Source organism: Delphinus delphis, chromosome 20 (genome assembly GCF_949987515.2).
Source record: "Delphinus delphis chromosome 20, mDelDel1.2, whole genome shotgun sequence".
In the NCBI taxonomy this organism is placed as follows: domain Eukaryota; kingdom Metazoa; phylum Chordata; class Mammalia; order Artiodactyla; family Delphinidae; genus Delphinus; species Delphinus delphis.
Window position 1 is genome coordinate 45,493,947 of NC_082702.1, and position 20,408 is coordinate 45,514,354.

The 20,408-nt window shown below is 38.3% G+C and overlaps 1 protein-coding gene across 1 annotated transcript in view; it reads left to right on the forward strand.

The window, feature by feature from the left end:
- The window catches only part of HYDIN (HYDIN axonemal central pair apparatus protein), a 432,285-nt gene that overhangs the window by 181,719 nt on the left and 230,158 nt on the right, over positions 1–20,408 (forward strand). Inside the window, 3 exon segments of the mRNA XM_060000506.1 lie at positions 2,388–2,506; positions 13,449–13,672; positions 19,950–20,017. Coding sequence (XP_059856489.1) covers positions 2,388–2,506; positions 13,449–13,672; positions 19,950–20,017 — 411 coding nt within the window.

Consider the following 20,408-nt stretch of genomic DNA (forward strand, 5'->3'; position numbering starts at 1 on the left):
GCAACTAAAAGAATAAAAGAACGAGACAAAATATATTTTTTAAACTCGTTAGAAAGCAAAAGAGAGCTTCTAGGACAGTGAAGGATTTGGGGGCCAAGATCCAGGAGAAGAAAGAAACCAAAACAATCAGATTTGGGGGGCTTCTTTATCCTTAGTGACACTGACTTTTTGGGAGATACTGCAGAGACTGAAAAATTAAGCAGAGTTAAGGAAGAAAACATAGAAGTTCATGGGATGCCCAAGGAGAAAGGGCCCTAGAAATCCCCCATGCTTGAGGGTGGGACCCAGTAAAGTGGGGACTAGAAATAAGACTAGAAGTAAGTCCTTATAAGAACTAGAGCTCAGCTTTGGATCATTTTTCAACCATAGATTTGATTAAGACTGTTCTCCACTGGGGTTCCAAGAGTATTTAATCCCTAATGTTCTAAGGTATCTCTTATATATGAGGAATTAACTTCTCTTCTATATGTAGGATAGTACTAGCTACACACCCTTCTTGGGAGAATTGAGAAAATAGTCACTCCAGTGATTTGCTGCAGGGCTTAATTCCGTCACAGAATCTTCAATGGTTAGATTAGGTTATCTGGGATCACTAATATCCCCTAGTCACCAGCCAGAACCTGGAAGAAGATAACATCTTAGTGTTTCAAATTAAATCTACAGTTTTTTATATACACTGATCAGCACTCAATCAGAAATAACCAAGTATATGAGGAGGTAGCACAGTCTGATAGAACACCAAGATAAACAATAGGAGCAAACCCATAGAGAGCCAGGTGATAGAATTTCCAGACACAGATTTTTTAAAATGTTCTTACTAAAGATAATATTGAGCAGAGACCTGGAAACTACAAAAAAATCCAATAGGAAGTCTAGCATGGAAAAGTTATGATGACAAATTAAGAACTCAGTAGATGAATTTAATAGCCTGTTAGGTATGCCTAGAGGTAGAACTTGTAAACTGGAAATAAGATAAATCAAAGAAAATAGCCACACTAAAGCATATAGGGACAAAATGCAGGAAAGAACATAAGAGCTGAGTGGAATGTGGTAAAAAGCTCATATATGTGTGTGTGTGTATATATATATACACTATATATATATATATATATATATATATATATATATAAAGAAATGGGAAAATTGAGCATAAGCAATATTTGAAGAGATAATGAGTAAAAAAATTTCCAAATTTGATGAAATACATTCATCCACAGATTCAAAAAGTTCAATAAACCCTAAGAAGGATAAATGCAAACCACACTTGGGAACATTATAGTAAAACTGCTGAAAAACAGAGACAAAAGGAAAATCTTAATGCAGTCAGAGGAAAAGACGTATTATCTCAAATGAGCAATAAGACTATAAACTAAGCTCTCAACAGAAATGGTGGAAGACAAGAAACAATAGAATGGTATCTTCAAAGTGCTTAAAGAAAACATAGGAAAATTGATCATAAATGTACTAAAGGATATTAATTACATTGTAATTTGTTGTTATGAAAATTTGGAAGCCACTTAAATATCCAATAAGAAGGACTGGTTAAAAATATTTACTACATCTTTAGGTGATGATACGTAAAAATGTTCCAGATGTATTGTTAAGTGAAAAAAAGCAGGCTAAATATAATTTATAGCAGATGCTCTCATTTACATTAACAATTCTTAAATATGATTAAATGTGGAAGGATTGGCACCAAAATGCTAACAGTAGTTATCTTTGGGTGGTGGAATTATGATAAAATTTCTACTTTCCTTTTAATATTTTTATAATGATCACATATTATCAGATGCAGATACATACCCCATTTTAAAAGGGAGACAAAAGCAGTCAGTACTTTAAAAGCTTGTGCTCTGTATTGACCCTGGGTGCGTTGTGGCTGTGTGGTAAAGGATACTGTTTAGTGGATTCCATTTCCTCTGTATGAAAGAAGCTGCAAAGTGAGGGTCAGGTAAGACTCCTAGACTCAGATCCCTTAATGCCCTGGCTTTTCCTAAATCTAGGGAAGATCAGTGTGAACAAGGTCTCTTGGAGCCCCGTGGCAGCGCTCATCTTATGTCATTCTTCTCTGATTTAGAGAAATTATTTTCCTTTATAAAAAACTTAAGGATACAGTTAAGATTGGGTTAAATTTTTTAAATTGTTTTTTTCTGCTAAAATGTCAGCCTAGATTGCAATATAAGCTTTTCCCTAAAGTTAAGAAACTAACCAGTATTCTTGTTTCTTAAAGATAAGCTAAATCTTCAGCATTGGTTAAATTACACTCCCTCAGTCCATTGTAGGGAGTTGTTGCAATAATCTTGACTGCTTACATTAATAAGAGGTTGTGGGTAATCTGGGGTAATAAAGCATCACTGAGGGTAATAAAGTCTGAATTGTTTTTACAGGCCGAGAGATCCGTCTGCCCCTGCGAATCAAAGGGGAAGGAATGGGACCAAAGATCCACTTCAACTTTGAGTTGCTGGATATTGGAAAAGTTTTTGTTGGATCTGTACATTGTTATGAGGTAAGCACTAGAATTGTGCATTGAGACACAAAAGTACTTGGCTTTTTTTGTTTTATGTGTGTGTTTTTATTGATAGAAAATTTGTGACATCACTTTTTTCCATTACTCATACCTATTCAGAGCCCAAACAATCGAACTCCTCCTCCTCCCTCCCAGCCTTGTTGAGGGAAGCAACTTTTTCCATCCTTTTCAGCCTCTCTAGCTTTATAAAAAGCATCAAAGTCATAAGTTAATTGGTTTTATCATCATCATTTTGTAAATTGAAAAGGGGGACACTATAAATACGTCTCCCCATCTATTTAATGCTTGATCTCTGACAACATAAATCCTACAGATCAGAGGATAGAGAACCTTTTACATTTTCCAGAATGTCCTAATGAGGGTAGCTGTTTTCACACTTCAGAAGTTTCTCTAATTTAAAATTTTAATTAATTTTCTCTGATTTAAAAACCAATCGTCCTGATTTCTGGAAGAGATCTCCCTGCTTTGTCTTTCCAGTTAAATAGAAAATGATTTTTTACATGATGTACCCATGGGTTCGTGAGGATCAAAGTTACTTCAGTGTCACTTCATCACTAAATTCATATCCAGGACACTTGTTTACACTATATCAAACTATAACCATTGAAAGTTTATTGTAGAAAGATTCCTAAATTGTAAGTGTTTATATTTCTATAGAGGTAACAATAAAAGCATTTATTTAATGAGTGACAAATAGGTGTCAAGTTCCATGCCTTATTATGTGTGCATGCCTACGTATGTGTGTGTGATTTCTAACTCTTACAGAACTATGAGTGGTGGGTTTTACTGTACCTGTTTTTACACATGAGAAATATGAGGCACATAGTGGTTAATTCAGTCAACATCCTCACCCTTCATGTATGTTGAGCACATATGCATTAGTTCACTTGGTCCTCACAAAAACCCTATGAAGAAGGCACAACGACTATCCCCATTTTATAGCTGAGGAAGCTGGGGCTTAGAGGAGTTTTACTAGTTAAGGTAACCCTACATACTGTAACAAATAAATACAATAGTATATCTATTTTGTTCCTAACATAAAGTCTCAGACAAGCTTGGTCATCAGCAGATGGCTCTCCTACCGCAGAGGATCAAGAACTCAGCCTCATTCTATCTCATGGCGCTCCAACCCCTAACATCTGAGTTGCAAGATTGTAGTCTCACATGTATCACACTGGCAGTAGGAGAAAGGCATGGAGGGATGCACATGAGAGGTTTTGTTTTGTTTTTTTTTGCGGTACACGGGCCTCTCACTGCTGCGGCCTCTCCCGCTGTGGAGCACAGGCTCCGGACGCGCAGGCTCAGCGGCCATAGCCCACAGGCCCAGCCGCCCCGCGGCATGCGGGATCCCCCCAGACTGGGGCAGGAACCTGCATCCCCCGCATTGGCAGGTGGACTCCCAACCACTGCGCCACCAGGGAAGCCCCACATGAGAGGTTTTTATAGGAGGTAGTAATGGAGGTGGCATGTATCACTTTTGTTCATATCCTGTTAGGGTCTGTAACTGCAAGGCTGGCTGGGAAATGTAGTCTAGCTATAGGCACAGGAAGAAGAGGATATGGGTTCAGTGAATGGCCAACTTGACTCTGCCACATTTGTTAAGTAACTTGGCAAGGTCACACAGCCTGTAAATGTTAGTGAGCCCCAGGGTAGTAGGGCCCTACATTGTGTGGGAAGAGAAAGCCCTTTGCTGGCTTTTCAATCCCTTGGGCTCTCATTATGGGCAAATCTGGTCTACAACCAATTCAGCTCAGCCTAAGCATGGGAGGTAAGTGCCCAATTGATGTTGAGAGCTTCCTGCAGTGTCATTTGTCCTCACATTCATTAGACTTAACTATGGGCCAAATGGGATGATTTGAAAGGTAAATAGAGATGTTAATGTCATGGAATATACATAAGATGAGATGGAATATAGGGAAGAGCATAACTTAAATGAAGTAATCACTCACATGACTAACATAAAGTGAAAAGTGGCACAGCTACTATGTTGCATTGTCCTGTATTGCATTCTGAAAAAAATGGTCACTTAGGGAGGGAAAAAAAGGTATAAGAGTTCTTATTAAACTAAATTGTTCTTATTAAATTGATACTCTTCCTGTACTTTATCCAGTGCAAATTTCCCTCACACCTTATAGACTGTGTCTTATGGATGCCACATTGGAAAAGAACCTTTAGTTCTGGTGCAGAATTGTTATCGAGCCCAAGCTCGCTCTGCTGGCTATGCAACAAGGCAATAAATTGGGAGACAAGGTGCTGAGGCAAGGAATAGTGACTTTATTCAGAAAGCCGATAGACCGAGAAGATGGCAGACTAGTGTCTGCAAAAAACATCTTATTGGGGTCTGGATGCCAGTTTCTTTTATAGGGCAGAAAAGGGGAGGAGGTGAGGAAGTAAAGTAAAAAGGCCATTAGTTTTGCAAAATATCTCTGGTTGGGCTTGGCCAGCATCAGGGAGGGGATCTGTTAATTTCCTCTTTTCTGCAGCCATTCACAGGTGGGAAGGGTCAGATTGTCTCCCTGTGAGCTGAACAAAGGCACTTTAGTTTAACATTCAGGCAGAGGGGCAGGGTGCCCTGAGGCAAGCCATTATGTATGATTCTAATAACAAAAGCAATGAAAAGCAAAGGTTAAATAAAAGAAACAGATCCAACATGGAGTCAGATTTTGCTCTTCCCTGTTACAAAATGGATAGGGTTTCTCTGAATGTAATAATAATTTCTTACAAATTTTAACAGAAGTGTCCTTGAGACCATCACTTCCCACCCTCCCATAATTGAACAGTAAAGCAAACCACAGCCAGCTAAGTAAGTGTTAAATGAGGTGCTGCATCAGACTGGACAGTTTTGAGAGCTGTGCAGTGGCAGAGAAGGACATAGTAAGGTGCTTCTTAGGGGAATATTTTGCACTCTCTGCGTATTTAATGCTGATGCCTCATTGCATCTCTCTTTCAATTTATTACATTACCTACTTGAAACAAATTTGAGTAACTAGCTATTGCTGTTAGTCATTGCTGAGCTTAGCAGATACATGAAGACTAACCCCCAAGAGTATGCTATTCCCCAGTGTAATTTGAAGGAAAACAAATGAGAGGTGAAGTTCTACTATAAATTTTCCCCACTCCAAGGAGTTGAACTGCAAGGGTAAGGGCATTACTAGTAATCACAAGGTGTCAGAACTGTATTGTCAAACAATTTGCCGGATTCCGTATACATAAGTAGTTGCTGGTTTGTCGGGAGAAGAATGAAATGCATATTCTCGAAAATAGAGGAACTGGCAACTTATAGAAGATCTGGGTAAAACAAGAAAAAAGGCAATCCATGCACCAGCTCAGAGAGAAGTACATCTGTCCTTCGAGTTACCATTAACACCTTTGAGTTGCCTTCAAGTTATCACTAGTGCATATCAGTTGCTTCTTAAGCACAGGTAAATCTTAAACCCATTCTGCTTAGCACTGGGGACATAAATAGCAATCACTGTCTTTTATGAGCACTCTTTGTCATGCACTATTCTAAAAGTTATGCAATTTAATAAATGTCATTTTCACAGCAATCTGAGAAGTTAGTAATACTTACATTTTTTTAAACATCTTTATTGCACTATAATTGCTTTACAGTGGTGTGTCATAACAAAGTGAATCAGCTGTACATATATCCCCATATCTCCTCCCTCTTGCGTCTCCCTCCCACTCTCCCTATCCCACCCCTCTAGATGGTCACAAAGCACCGAGCTGATCTCCTTGTGCTATGCGGCTGTTCCCACTAGCTATCTGTTTTACATTTGGTAGTGTATATATGTCCATGCCACTCTCTCACTTCGTCCCAGCTTACGCTTCCCCCTCCCCATGTCCTCAAGTCCATTCTCTACATCTGTGTCTTTATTCCTGTCCTGCCCCTAGGTTCTTCAGAACATTTTTTTTTTGATTCCATATATATGTGTTAGCATACAGTATTTGTTTTTCTCTTTCTGTCTTACTTCTGAACATTCTATTTTTAGTTTTTTAAGGAACCTCCATACTGTTCTCCGTAGTGGCCGTATCAATTTACATTCCCACCAACAGTGCAAGAGGGTTCCCTTACTCCACACCCTCTCCAGCCTTTATTGTTTGTAGGTTTCTTGATGATGGCCTTTCTGACTGGTGTGAGGTGATACCTTATTGTAGTTTTGATTTGCATTTCTCTGATGATTAGTGATGTTGAGCGTCCTTTCATGTGTTTGTTGACAATCTGTATATCTTCTTTGGAGAAATGTCTGTTTAGGTCTTCTGCCCATCTTTGGATTGGGTTGTTTGTTTTTTCGATATTGAGCTTCATGAGCTGCTTGTAAATTTTGGAGATTAATACTTTGTCAGTTGCAAATATTATCTCCCATTCTGAGGGTTGTCTTTTCGTCTTGTTTATGGTTTCCTTTGCTGTGCAAAAGCTTTTAACTTTCATTAGGTCCCATTTGTTTATTTTTATTTCCATTTCTCTAAGAGGTGGGTCAAAAAGGATCTTCCTGTGATTTATGTCATAGAGTGTTCTGCTGATGTTTTCCTCTAAGAGTTTTATAGTATCTCGCCTTACATTTAGGTCTTTCATCCATTTTGAGCTTATTTTTGTGTATGGTGTTAGGGAGTGTTCTAATTTCATTCTTTTACATGTAGCTGTCCAGTTTTCCAGCACCACTTATTAAAGAGGATGTCTTTTCTCCATCGTATATTCTTGCCTCCTTTATCAAAGATAAGGTGACCATATGTGTGTGGGTTTATCTCTGGGCTATATATCCTGTTCCATTGATCTATATTTCTGTTTTTGTGCCTGTACCATACTGTCTTGATTACTGTAGCATTGTAGTATAGTCTGAAGTCAGGGAACCTGATTCCTCCAGCTGCATTTTTCTTTCTAAAGATTGCTTTGGCTATTCGGGGTCTTTTGTGTTTCCATACAAATTGTGAAATTTTTTGTTCTAGTTCTGTGAAAAATGCCAGTGGTAGTTTGATAGGGATTGCACTGAATCTGTAGATGGCTTTGGGTAGTAGAGTCATTTTCACAATGTTGATTCTTCCAATCCAAGAACATGGTGTATCTCTCCATCTGTTTGTATCATCTTTAATTTCTTTCATCAGTGTCTTATAGTTTTCTGCATACAGGTGTTTTGTCTCCTTAGGTAGGTTTATTCCTAGGTATTTTATTCTTTTTGTTGCAGTGGTAAATGGGAGTGTTTCCATAGTTTCTCTTTCAGATTTTTCATCATTGGTGTATAGGAATGCAAGAGATTTCTGTGCATTAGTTTTGTATCCTGCTACTTTACCAATTTCATTGATTAGCTCTAGTAGTTTTCTAGTAGTGTCTTTAGGAATCTCTATGTATAGTATCATGTCATCTGCAAACAGTAACAGCTTTACTTCTTCTTTTCCGATTTGGATTGCTTTTATTTCTTTTTCTTCCATGATTGCTGTGGCTAAAACTTCCAAAACTATGTTGAATAATAGTGGTGAGAGTGGGCAACCTTGTCTTATTCCTGATCTTAGTGGAAATGGTTTCAGTTTTTCACCATTGAGAACAGTGTTGCCTGTGGGTTTGTCATATATGGCCTTTATTATGTTGAGGTAAGTTCCCTCTATGCCTACTTTGTGGAGGGTTTTTATCATAAATCGGTGTTGAATTTTGTCAAAACCTTTCTCAGCATCTATTAAGATTATCGATCATACGGTTTTTATCCTTCAGTTTGTTAATATGGTGTATCACATTGATTGATTTGCGTATACTGAAGAATCCTTGCATGCTGGGATAAACCTCACTAGATCATGGTGTATGATCCTTTTAATATGCTGCTTGATTCCGTTTGCTAGTATTTTGTTGAGGATTCTTGCATCTGTGTTCATCAGTGATACTGGCCTGTAGTTTTCTTTCTTTGTGACATCTTTATCTGGTTTTGTTATCAGGGTGATGGTGGCCTCGTAGAAGGAGTTTGGGGTGTTCTTCCCCCTGCTGTATTTTGGAAGAAGTTGAGATGGATAGGTGTTAACTCTTCTATAAATGTTTGCTAGAATTCGCCTGTGAAGCCATCTGGTCCTGGGCTTTTGTTTGTTGGAAGATTTTTAATCACAGTCTCAATTTCAGTGCTTGTGATTGGTCTGTTCATATTTTCTATATCTTCCTGGTTCCGTCTCAGAAGTTTGTGCTTATCTAAGAATTTGTCCATTTCTTCCAGGTGGTCCATTTTATTGGCATATAGTTGCTTGTAGTAATCTCTCATGATCCTTTGTATTTATGCAGTGTCAGTTGTTGCTTCTCCTTTTTCATTTCTAATTCTGATGATTTGAGTCTTCTCCCTTTTTTTCTTGATGAGTCTGGCTAATGGTTTATCAATTTTGTTTATCTTCTCAAAGAACCAGCTTTTTGTTTTATTGATCTTAGCTATTGTTTCCTTCATTTCTTTTTCATTTATTTCTGATCTGATCTTTATGATTTCTTTCCTTCTGCTAACTTTGGAGTTTTTTGTTCTTCTTTCTCTAATTGCTTTAGGTGTAAGGTTAGGTTGTTTATTTGAGATGTTGCTTGTTTCTTGAGGTAGGATTGTAATGCTATAAACTTCCCTCTTAGAACTCCTTTTGCTGCATCCCATAGGTCTTGGGTCGTCGTGTTTTCATGGTCATTTCTACCTAGGTATTTTTTGATTTCCTCTTTGATTTCTTCAGTGGTCTCTTGGTTATTTAGTAGTGTATTTTTTAGCCTCCATGTGTTTGTATTTTTTTACAGATTTTTTCCTGTAATTGGTATCTAGTCTCATAGCATTGTGGTCGGAAATAATACTTGATATGATTTCAATTTTCTTAGATTTACCAAGGCTTGATTTGTGACCCAAGATATGATCTATCCTGGAGAATGTTTCATGAGCATTTGAGAAGAAAGTGTATTCTGTTGTTTTGGGATGGAATGTCCTATAAATATCAATTAAGTCCATCTTGTTTAATGTATCATTTAAAGCTTGTGTTTCCTTATTTATTTTCAATTTGGATGATCTGTCCATTGGTGAAAGTGGGGTGTTAAAGTCCCCTACTATGATTGTGTTACTGTTGATTTCCCCTTTTATGGTTGTTAGCATTTGCCTTATGTATTGAGGTGCTCCTATGTTGGGTGCATAAATACTTACAATTGTTATATCTTCTTGGATTGATCCCTTGAACATTCTGTAGTGTCCTTCTTTGTCTCTTGTAATAGCCTTTATTTTAAAGTCTATTTTGTCTGATATGAGAATTGCTACTCCAGCTTTCTTTTGATTTCCATTTGCGCGGAATATCTTTTTCCATCCCCTCACTTTCAGTCTGTATGTGTCCCTAGATCTGAAGTGGGTCTCTTGTAGACAGCATATATATGGGTCTGTTTTTGTATCCATTCACAGTCTATGTCTTTTGGTTGGAGCATTTAATCCTTTTACATTTAAGGTAGTTATCAATATGTATGTTCCTAATACCATTTTCTTAATTGTTTTGGGTTTGTTATTGTAGGTGTTTTCCTTCTCTGTGTTTCCTGCCTAGAGAAGTTCCTTTAGCATTTGTTGTAGAGCTGTTTTGGTGGTGCTGAATTCTCTTAGCTTTTGCTTGTCTGTAAAGGTTTTAATTTCTCCATCAAATCTGCATGAGATCCTTGCTGGGTAGAGTAATCTTGGTTGTAGGTTTTTCCCTTTCATCACTTTAAATATGTCCTGCCACTCTCTTCTGGCTTGCAGAGTTTCTGCTGACAAATCACCTGTTAACCTTATGGGGATTCCCTTCTGTGTTATTTGTTGTTTTTCCCTTGCTGCTTTTAATATTTTTTCTTTGTATTTAATTTTTGATAGTTCAATTAATGTGTTTTGGTGTGTGTCTCCTTGGATTTATCCTGTATGGGACTCTCTGTGCTTCCTGGTCTTGATTGACTAGTTCCTTTCCCATATTAAGGAGGTTTTTAATTATAATCTCTTCAAGTGTTTTCTCAGTCCCTTTCTTTTTCTCTTCCTCTTCTGGAACCCCTATAATTTGAATGTTGGTGCATTTAATATTGTCCCAGAGGTCTCTGAGACTGTCCTAAATTCTTTTCATTCTTTGTGCTTTATTCTGCTCTGTGGTAGTTATTTCAACTATTTTATCTTCCAGGTCACTTATCCATTCTTCTGCCTCAGTTATTCTGCTATTGATTCCTTCTAGAGAATTTTTAATTTCATTTATTGTGTAGTTCATCATTGTTTGTTTGCTCTTTAGTTCTTCTAGGTCCTTTTTAAACGTTCCTTGTATTTTCTCCATTCTATTTACAAGATTTTGGATCATCTTTACTATCATTACTCTGAATTCTTTTTCAGGTAGACTGCCTATTTCCTCTTCATTTGTTTGGTCTGGTGGGTTTTTACCTTGCTCCTTCATCTGCAGTGTGTTTCTCTGTCTTCTCATTTTGCTTAACTTACTGCGTTTGGGGTGTCCTTTTTGAGGCTGCAGGTTTGTAGTTCCCATTGTTTTTGGTGTCTGCCCCCAGTGGCTAAGGTTGGTTCAGTGGGTTGTGTAGGCTTCCTGGCGCAGGGGACTGGTGCCTGCATTCTGGTGGATGAGGCTGGATCTGGTCTTTCTGGTGGGCAGGACGGCATCTGGTGGTATGTTTTGGGGTGTCTGTGGCCTTATTATGATTTTAGGCAGCCTCTCTGCTAATGGGTGGGGTTGTGTTCCCGCCTTGCTAGTTGTTTGACATAGGTTGTCCAGCACTGTAGCTTGCTGGTCGTTGAGTGGAGCTGGGTCTTAGCATTGAGATGGAGATCTCTGTAAGAGCTTTTGCTGTTTGATATTATGTGGAGCCAGGAGGTCTCTGGTGGACCAGTGTCCTGAACTCGGCTCTCTCATCTTAGAGGCACAGGCCTGACACCCAGCCGGAGCACCAAGACCCTGTCAGCTACACAGCGAACAAGATGCACTGTGGTGCTTGGCCCCAGGCGGCAACTACGGCTGCTCACCGGGTTCCCTGGTTTCTCAGTAATACTTACATTTTACAGATGGGAAAATGGGCACAGAGAAGCCAAGCAGGTTCTGCAAGGTCACACAGCTAGTCAAGTCAGTGGAATAGCTGGGATTTGAACCCAGGCATTTGGCTTCTGAGACCCTGGTCATAATCACTTTTCTACGTGATCTTTTTAAAAGGAATAAAGGATGAAGCATAACTCCTATGACCAGGGAACATAGGATGAGGGAGATGGGAAATAAATGTAAAAAGATGAACAACATATCAAGTAACACTTAGTTATTTACCTCTTTTGGTACATCATCCATCTTCTCTTGGCAGGAGTGGTTGTCTTCCTTTGCAAGAGCCCCTGACTGTATCCTACTTATGCTCTTGATTCCTTCTTCTCTGCTCCTGAGGAGGCACCCTGATCTAGTGGACCCCCTACATCCACCCAGACCCTATTACCTTGGTTACCCAGTCCCCTTTTCTTATTACAAAAACGAACATGTAGGCTGGGCCTTAAGTGTGCATTATCTCATTTAATAGTATAAATAGACTAGGTCTCACCTACCATACCTTCCTGCAGCTTTGCCACCCTCATTTTCTCTTTTTTACCACTAATCTTCTCAAAACAGGAATCTAGAATAGTCAGCCACTATTTCCTCTGCACCTACTCACTCCCTAAACATTTGTACTCCGGATTCTACAATCACACTCTATTGAAATTACTTTCTTCTTCAAGGGCAGGGATGGCCTCTAATTAAAAATTAAAAATCTATAGAATTTTCTCAAAGCTTATTCTCCTTAACCTCTATCCCCATTCAACCCCTTTTGAAAGTTCTCTCTTGGATTTCTCGGTTCCTGCCATGCCCCCCATACTTTTCTGAATCTTTCTTCATCATCTCCTCTTTTTTTCCTCCAGTGCCTTGATGTAGGTTGAAGGTACTTTCTAAGTAGAGAGAATGACTGTTCACCCATTCAGGTATAAGCATTGGCAAGGAATAGAGATTGTATTTTAGAAGCCGAGGAATAGGACTGTGTGGCTATAGTACAAGTTCATGGACAGACTTGTGGAAAGTGACAGTGGGAGTGGTAGACGGAGCCAGCTGTGGAGGCCTCTGAATGCCAGGCATGAGCTTTGTACACACACCTCGTGTGCAATCAAATATGGGCAATGACTTGGTTCCAGAACATTAGTATATAGGAATAAAACTTTTCTGTATGGGACTTCCCTGGCAGTCCAGTGGTTAAGACTCCATGCTTCCACTGTTGGGGGGACACGGGTTCCATCCCTGGTCGGGGAATTAAGATGCCTCACACAGCACTGCGCAGCCAAAAAATAAAAACAAAACCCGAAACCAGACAAATGAACAAAAAACTTTTCTGTAGTAAATCAGTGGCTTACATAAGCATCCCAAAACAGTTATCCATCCATTACAGTTTGAGATGAAAATATCACAATAGGATGAAATCTAATGGTACAACAAAGAGAATCCTTGCAATCTGGAATCCACAGTAATAGCTTGTTCTACATTCTTCAAACTACGTTATAAACATAGGCTTAGATATTTCTTGATCCTCTATTGTAGCTTGCTTTTTATTTTTCAGCATGTCACTTAATCCCAGCCTTCTCATGTGTATAAGAGAAAGACCTACCTTCCCTTGGTTACTTCAGAGATAGAATCAAAAAAAAAGGTCTTTTAAGGGTCTTCTTCAATAGATGTGATTATGATCAATCTTTATAGCATGAATATAATGCATATGACTAACTCTATTTTAAAGAGGAGATTAAAAAACACAAAATTACTTTCTGGCTTGGGATTCCTGTCTTCAAACATTCAAGACAGAAGACTGATTATTTTTCCCCTGGAGTTTTTCTGTGGTTCTACTTCCTGCAGCTGTTTCTGTGTTGGTGCTTATATGAAAATAAATCAGAGGCCCGTTGCCTACCTTTTCATTCTTGTCTTTTTGATATAGGCAGTACTATCCAACAAAGGCAGCATTGATGCCCTCTTCAACATGATCCCTCCAACTTCGGCTGTGGGGACCTGCTTTGTCTTCAGTCCCAAGGAAGGCATCATCGAACCAAGTGGAGTCCAGGCTGTCCAGATATCCTTCAGTTCTCCCATCCTGGGACACTTTGAAGAAGAGTTCCTGGTCAATGTCAATGGATCACCAGAGCCTGTGAAATTGACCATTATGTAAGTTACTTCTACAGGTAATGTGGAAACTGAAGTTTTTACCTAATGCTTTCTTAAACTTCAAAACTAGAGCACTTTACACATTAATGGAGAATTACTAGGTTGCCAAAATATTTATTCTTTTGTTAACAATATTGATACCTGCCTGAAAGTAGCAACAATTTGATTCCCTACTGTTTACTTTTTAAAATCCAGGCACAGAAGTAAAATGTAAAAATAAAATCCTTTCATAAACTTAAAAAACTTTAAAAAACCTTTCATAAACTTTAAAAAACCAAAACTAGATCATGTCTTGAATGTCCATAACTGTCTTTGTTGATATGACCACATCAACATACTGGGGTGTTTTAAATTTCCACCAGTGTTTCTCTAGTGAACATGTTTAACTTATTACTGTAGTATGGATGCAGATGGTATTTTGGAATCTAGTTTTTCTGTAAGCTCTAACCTTATAAAATAAGAACTTAAACACTATATTAGTTTCTGCTTACTCTCTGTTTTAGTATGTTTAGGGAAAGTAGGTTGTTAACACCTGGATAAAATTGAAAAGTTTTTTCAACCGATGTTGCTGGAACAACTGGATATCCACATGCAAAAGGATAAAGTTGGACCCCCCCAAACCTCAGACCATATACAAAATTAACATAATATGGGCCAAAGACCCAAATGTAACAACTAAAACTGTACAACTGTTTAAATAAAACATAAGTGCAAATATGCATGACCTTGGATTAGGCAAAGGTTTTTTTAAAGATGACACCTAAGTATAAGCAATCAAAGAAAAAATAAATAAATTAGACTTCATCAAAATTTTAAAATTTTGTGCCTTCAAAAACAGAAAGATAGATCAATGGAACAGGATAGAAAGCCCAGAGATAAACCCATCCACATATGGACACCTTATCTTTGATAAAGGTGGCAGTAATGTACAGTGGAGAAAGGACAGCCTCTTCAATAAGTGGTGCTGGGAAAACTGGACAGGTACATGTAAAAGTATGAGATTAGATCACTCCCTAAAACCATACACAAAAATAAGCTCAAAATGGATTAAAGACCTAAATGTAAGGCCAGAAACTATCAAACTCTTAGAGGAAAACATAGGCAGGACACTCTATGACATAAATCACAGCAAGATCCTTTCTGACCCACCTCCTAGAGTAATGGAAATAAAAACAAAAATAAACAAATGGGACCTAATGAAACTTCAAAGCTTTTGCACAGCAAAGGAAACCATAAACAAGACCAAAAGACAACCCTCAGAATGGGAGAAAATATTTGCAAATGAAGCAACCAACAAAGGATTAATCTCCAAAATTTACAAGCAGCTCATGCAGCTCAATAACAAGAAAACAAACAACCTAATCCAAAAATGGGCAGAAGACCTAAATAGACATTTCTCCAAAGAAGATATACAGACTGCCAACAAACACATGAAAGAATGCTCAACATCATTAATCATTAGGGAAATGCAAATCAAAACTACAATGAGATATCATCTCACACCAGTCAGAATGGCCATCATCAAAAAATCTAGAAACAATAAATGCTGGAGAGGGTGTGGAGAAAAGGGAACACTCTTGCACTGCTGGTGGGAATGTGAATTGGTTCAGCCACTATGGAGAACAGTATGGAGGTTCCTTAAAAAACTACAAATAGAACTACCATATGACCCAGCAATCCCACTACTGGGCATATACCCTGAGAAAACCAAAATTCAAAAAGAGTCATGTACCAAAATGTTCATTGCAGCTCTATTTACAATAGCCCGGAGATGGAAACAACCTAAGTGCCCATCATCGGATGAATGGATAAAGAAGATGTGGCACATATATAGAATGGAATATTACTCAGCCATAAAAAGAAACGAAATTGAGCTATTTGTAATGAGGTGGATAGACCTAGAGTCTGTCATACAGAGTGAAGTAAGTCAGAAAGAGAAAGACAAATACCATATGCTAACACATATATATGGAATTTAAGAAAAAAAAATGTCATGAAGAACCTAGAGGTAAGGCAGGAATAAAGACGCAGACCTCCTAGAGAACGGACTTGAGGTTATGGGGAGGGGGAAGGGTGAGCTGTGACAGGGCGAGAGAGAGTCATGGACATATACACACTAACAAACGTAGTAAGGTAGATAGCTAGTGGGAAGCAGCCACACAGCACAGGGATATTGGCTCGGTGCTTTGTGACAGCCTGGAGGGGTGGGATAGGGAGGGTGGGAGGGAGGGAGACGCAAGAGGGAAGACATATGGGAACATATGTTTATGTATGACTGATTCGCTTTGTTATGGGGCAGAAACTAACACACCATTGTAAAGCAATTATACCCCAATAAAGATGTTAAAAAAAAATTTTGTGCCTTAAGGGATACTATTAAGAAAGTGAAAAAACAAACCACAATATGGGAGAAAGTATTTGTAAATCATATATCTGAAAAGGGACTTATATCTAAGATATATAGAGAACATTTACACTCAGTAATAAAAAGGCAACCAATCAAAAATTGAACAAACCATCTGAGCAGACATTTCTCTAAAGAAGATATACAAATGATTAATAACATGAAAAGACTCTCAACATCATTAATCATCAGGGAGGTGCAAATCAAAACCATAATGAGATACAACTTCCACTTCACACCCACGTGGGTGGCTATAATTTAAAAAATGGAAAATAAGTGATGGAGAGAACGTAGAGAAATCAGAACCTTCATACACTGATGATGGGAATGTAAAATGTACAGCCACTTTGGAAAACAGTCTGACAGGTTTTCTCAAGTAAACGTTGAGTTACCATATGACCCGGCAATTCCACTCCCAGATACATACCCAAGAAAAATGAAAACATAAATCCATACAAAAACTTGTACACGAATGTTTATTACAGCATTATTCATAGTAGCCAAAAAATCCAAGTGTCTACCAACTGATGAATGGATAAACAAAATGTGGTCTTTCCACACAATGGAATGTTATTAAGACCATAAAAAGGAATGAAAAAAGAAAGAAAGGATGTACATGCTACAACATGGTACAATGAATGAACCTTGAAAATGCAATGACAAGTGAAAGAAGCCAGTCACAAAAGACCATATATTGTATGATTCCATTTATGTGAAATGTCCAGAGAGAGTAAATCTGTATATGGATAGGAAGTAGATTAGTGGTTGCTTAGGGCCAGGGGTGGAGGTGGGAGATAGAGAGTGATAGTTAAAGGGTATGGGGTTTCTTTTTGAGGTGACGGGAATGTTCTAAGGTTAACCCAGGTGGTGGTTGCACATATATGTGAATACTATACAAAAACCATTGACTTATACACTTTAAATGGGTGAATTGTATAGCATGTGAATTATATTTCAATGAGGCTGTTATTTTTTTTAATTTCCAGGAGCCTATAATTCATTCATTTCATGGGTGAATTTTTTAAACCTCTGATCTCTTCTCCTGAAGATCCCAAACTAGTAATGCATGTCACTAGCAATGTCTGAATAGGTTAGGGTCTACTTGATTTTTCCACTGTGAATAATAGGGATTAGGAATCTCCTAGGAACTTACAAGTAAACTTGGACGAGTTAATACTCCAGGTGCTCTGTGGAGGTTAAGTCTCTTGTTTTATCCTCTGCACCTTACCATTCACACCACTCCCATGCCACTTTCTTATTTTGGATGTTCATTCCTTGTTTCTTTCAAAGGAAAGGAAAGTCTGACTGTGGAGAGAATGCTTATGTTCATCCTAAAACTAATCACAAATTGCTAAGAGAAATATTCTTGTCTAAATTGCATTTGTCCAAAGTGTTCTAGCGCTTCAAACCACAAACAGTAATTTTGAAAACTTGGCAAATATCTAGTGTCACAAATAAATGTCTAATGATAAAGGGTGAAATACATGTATAATTTATTATTTATTTCCAGCTCCACACAGTAATACTGATTTTACTTACGACTTTGCCAGGAACTCTTTCTTGAGCCTTATGGTCCAAGAAGTCTCTATAAAGTTAATATTGTGGATTCTGTAATTATGTTTCTTATTCTTTTATTGTTGGGTAATCTTCTTTCCTTGGTACCACATAATTTTGGCTAGTATGCCTTGAAAGATCAGAACAGTTGCTGTTTCTATTGATTTCTCCAGCTGCATGACACTGTATTTTAAGTGGTTGGATAAACAGCACTGTAAAGTTAATGTGATTTTTAAAATTACCCATGAACAGTTTTGTTCCCTCCTATTTTTACATATGTGACTTTATACAGTTTAACTGTAGTATATTTCGCATTCAACCCGTTTCACATAACATCATAATTCAGTCACTCTCTTAGTCTTTAAAATTCTAATTTTATCAGACCATTGCTTTGATGGAGGGCACCCACCGTCTTGGCAGAGACTATCCTAATGTTCAGGATCCCTGTTTGAATGAATGTGACAGTGTCTAAGCCCGGTTGGTATTCAGCTGCAGTTCCCCTAGTTACATGTGCCTTTGAACAAATGTGATTTAACTCTGGTTTTTTTTCTGCTTCTACACTGATTAAATGACTGCTTTGTGCAGTGTTGTGATCTTTCTTATTTCTGTAGGCTTTTGTGCATATCAGACACTTTTGATCTATTTGTTACTTTGGCCCGGCCCAAACTTCTTTTACAAGCGAAGTATCTAATCTGTGGGCTCCTTTGACTTATCTCAGCTGGATCCTAATTCCTTGCTAGGTACCAGCTGCTCCTTTTGAAACCACTTTGGATCATTAGCATGAAATAGAATAGATGGTCCTGGGAAAGGCTTTTAGAATTGAAACTTGCTGCATTGATTCTTTGTTGTCATCTCTCCTCCCAGGCTTTCAACAGCCTCTCACCACATTATCATCAGATCTCTAGCAGCCGGAAGTATCACTAGGGCACCAAGTGCGTTCAGCATGGTGTGACACACCTTCATCACCAACATCAGGGTCTGGGTGAATTAGGAGACTCATGCTTAGTGAGGTTTCTGGTATTTGTGTGTCTATAACTTTTAAAAGCTTGGCACATAGATGGGGAATTATTTCAGTTCTTACCTTTGGTCTAGAGATTTTAGGGACATGGACCACGGAGAAAGACAAGAATAAACAAATATCTGATATATTGGTTTTCTATTGCTGCTTAATAAATTACCACAAACATAGTAGCTTAAAACAATACAGATTTATTATTTTACAGTTCTATAGATCTAAAGTCCAACACAGGTCTTACTGCACTAAAATCAAGGTGTTGGCCAGGGCTGTCTTTCTTTCTGGAAGCTCTAGGGGAGAATTCATCTCCTAACCTTGTTCAGCTTCTTGAAGCTGCCCACGGTCTTTGGCTCATGGTCTGCCTCCTCTATGTTCAAAGCCAGCAAAGGCTGGTTGAGTCCTTCTCACATTGCCTCACTCCTACCTCCTCTTCTGTCCCTGTGTTCTAATTTTAAAGACCTTTGTGATTACATTGAGCCCACCTGGATAATTCAGGCTAATCCCTTTATCTTAAGATCAGTTAATTAGCAAACTTAATTCCTTCTGCCACCTTAATTACCCCTTGCCATGTAACCTAATATATTCACAGATTGTGGGGATTAGCACATAGACATCTTTGGGGACCCTTATGCTATCTACCACAACTGAAGTCAGTTAGAAGCTGTAGAATCTCCCTATTGTTTATTTTAAGCTAGGGTGTCACTCCAAGATCATGAGCCTTGTGTGAGAGGGAAACAAAACAACAACAGTTCAAGAGTCTTTTAAAGGCCACCTGTTCCAGTCTTCTCTTTTGTACGTTAGGAAAAGAAACTGAGGCCTACAGAGGTAAAGTGATTGGCCAAGATCACAGCTAGTTGGTGGTAGGAACTGGATTAAAACAGTTTTATAAAAGTGTGGGCCAAGGAATACTGGTATCATTGATAGTCTTTGATGTCTATTATATGATTAGACCTATAATTTTTTCTTGCCTGAGTTAATAAATTTTCATGATATGTGTCTCATCCACATTAACATTTTGTGCCATTAGTTCAGTGATGTGTCTGCTCTGCCTCATCATTGATAGCAGTATGGTGGTAAGTTAACCGTAGCGTCGTTTGCTAAAACCCAAAGGTTTGAGAGTGGAAAAGGAATTTTCAGAACCATTGGGATAGACCATTATCTCACAGTTTCCTTAAGTCCTAGATGATGCTGTAATTGAGTTAATGCTAAATTATGGTTTTCAGTACTTACCTCTACCCACTTCTTGATTGTTACGTTGAATTCACTGGATTCTCTTTCCACTCAACTTGTATTCCTACTTTCAGAGGCTGTGTCATTGGACCTACCTTCCATTTTAATGTTCCTGCTCTGCATTTTGGTGATGTTTCCTTTGGTGAGTACTTTTCCATTTTAAATTAGAAATTGAGAAGAATTACTTTTCCCTCCACATGGAAGGAGGAAAGTTTACAAAGAACGTCTCTTACCATTTTGTGTGGGTAATAGCTAAGAGGGTCTAGAATTGTTCTTCCTCTGCAGAATTTTGGTGCTGTTTCCTAGTTTATAGGTGAATGTTATAGCCGTGTCTCCTGGATACTAGTAGTTGTCAGGCCATGGCTGTCCCCCCTCTTCCTGCAGTGGAACAACAGAAAGCTTTATGCTTTATTCCACTGTCTTAACATTCTGAACATTCTATTTATATGCAGATTCTGGTTTGCCACTTTGGCTACACAGCAACCTTTCCACAGAGATGCTCTCAGTATACCTGTGAGCTCGGTGGTGGTTTA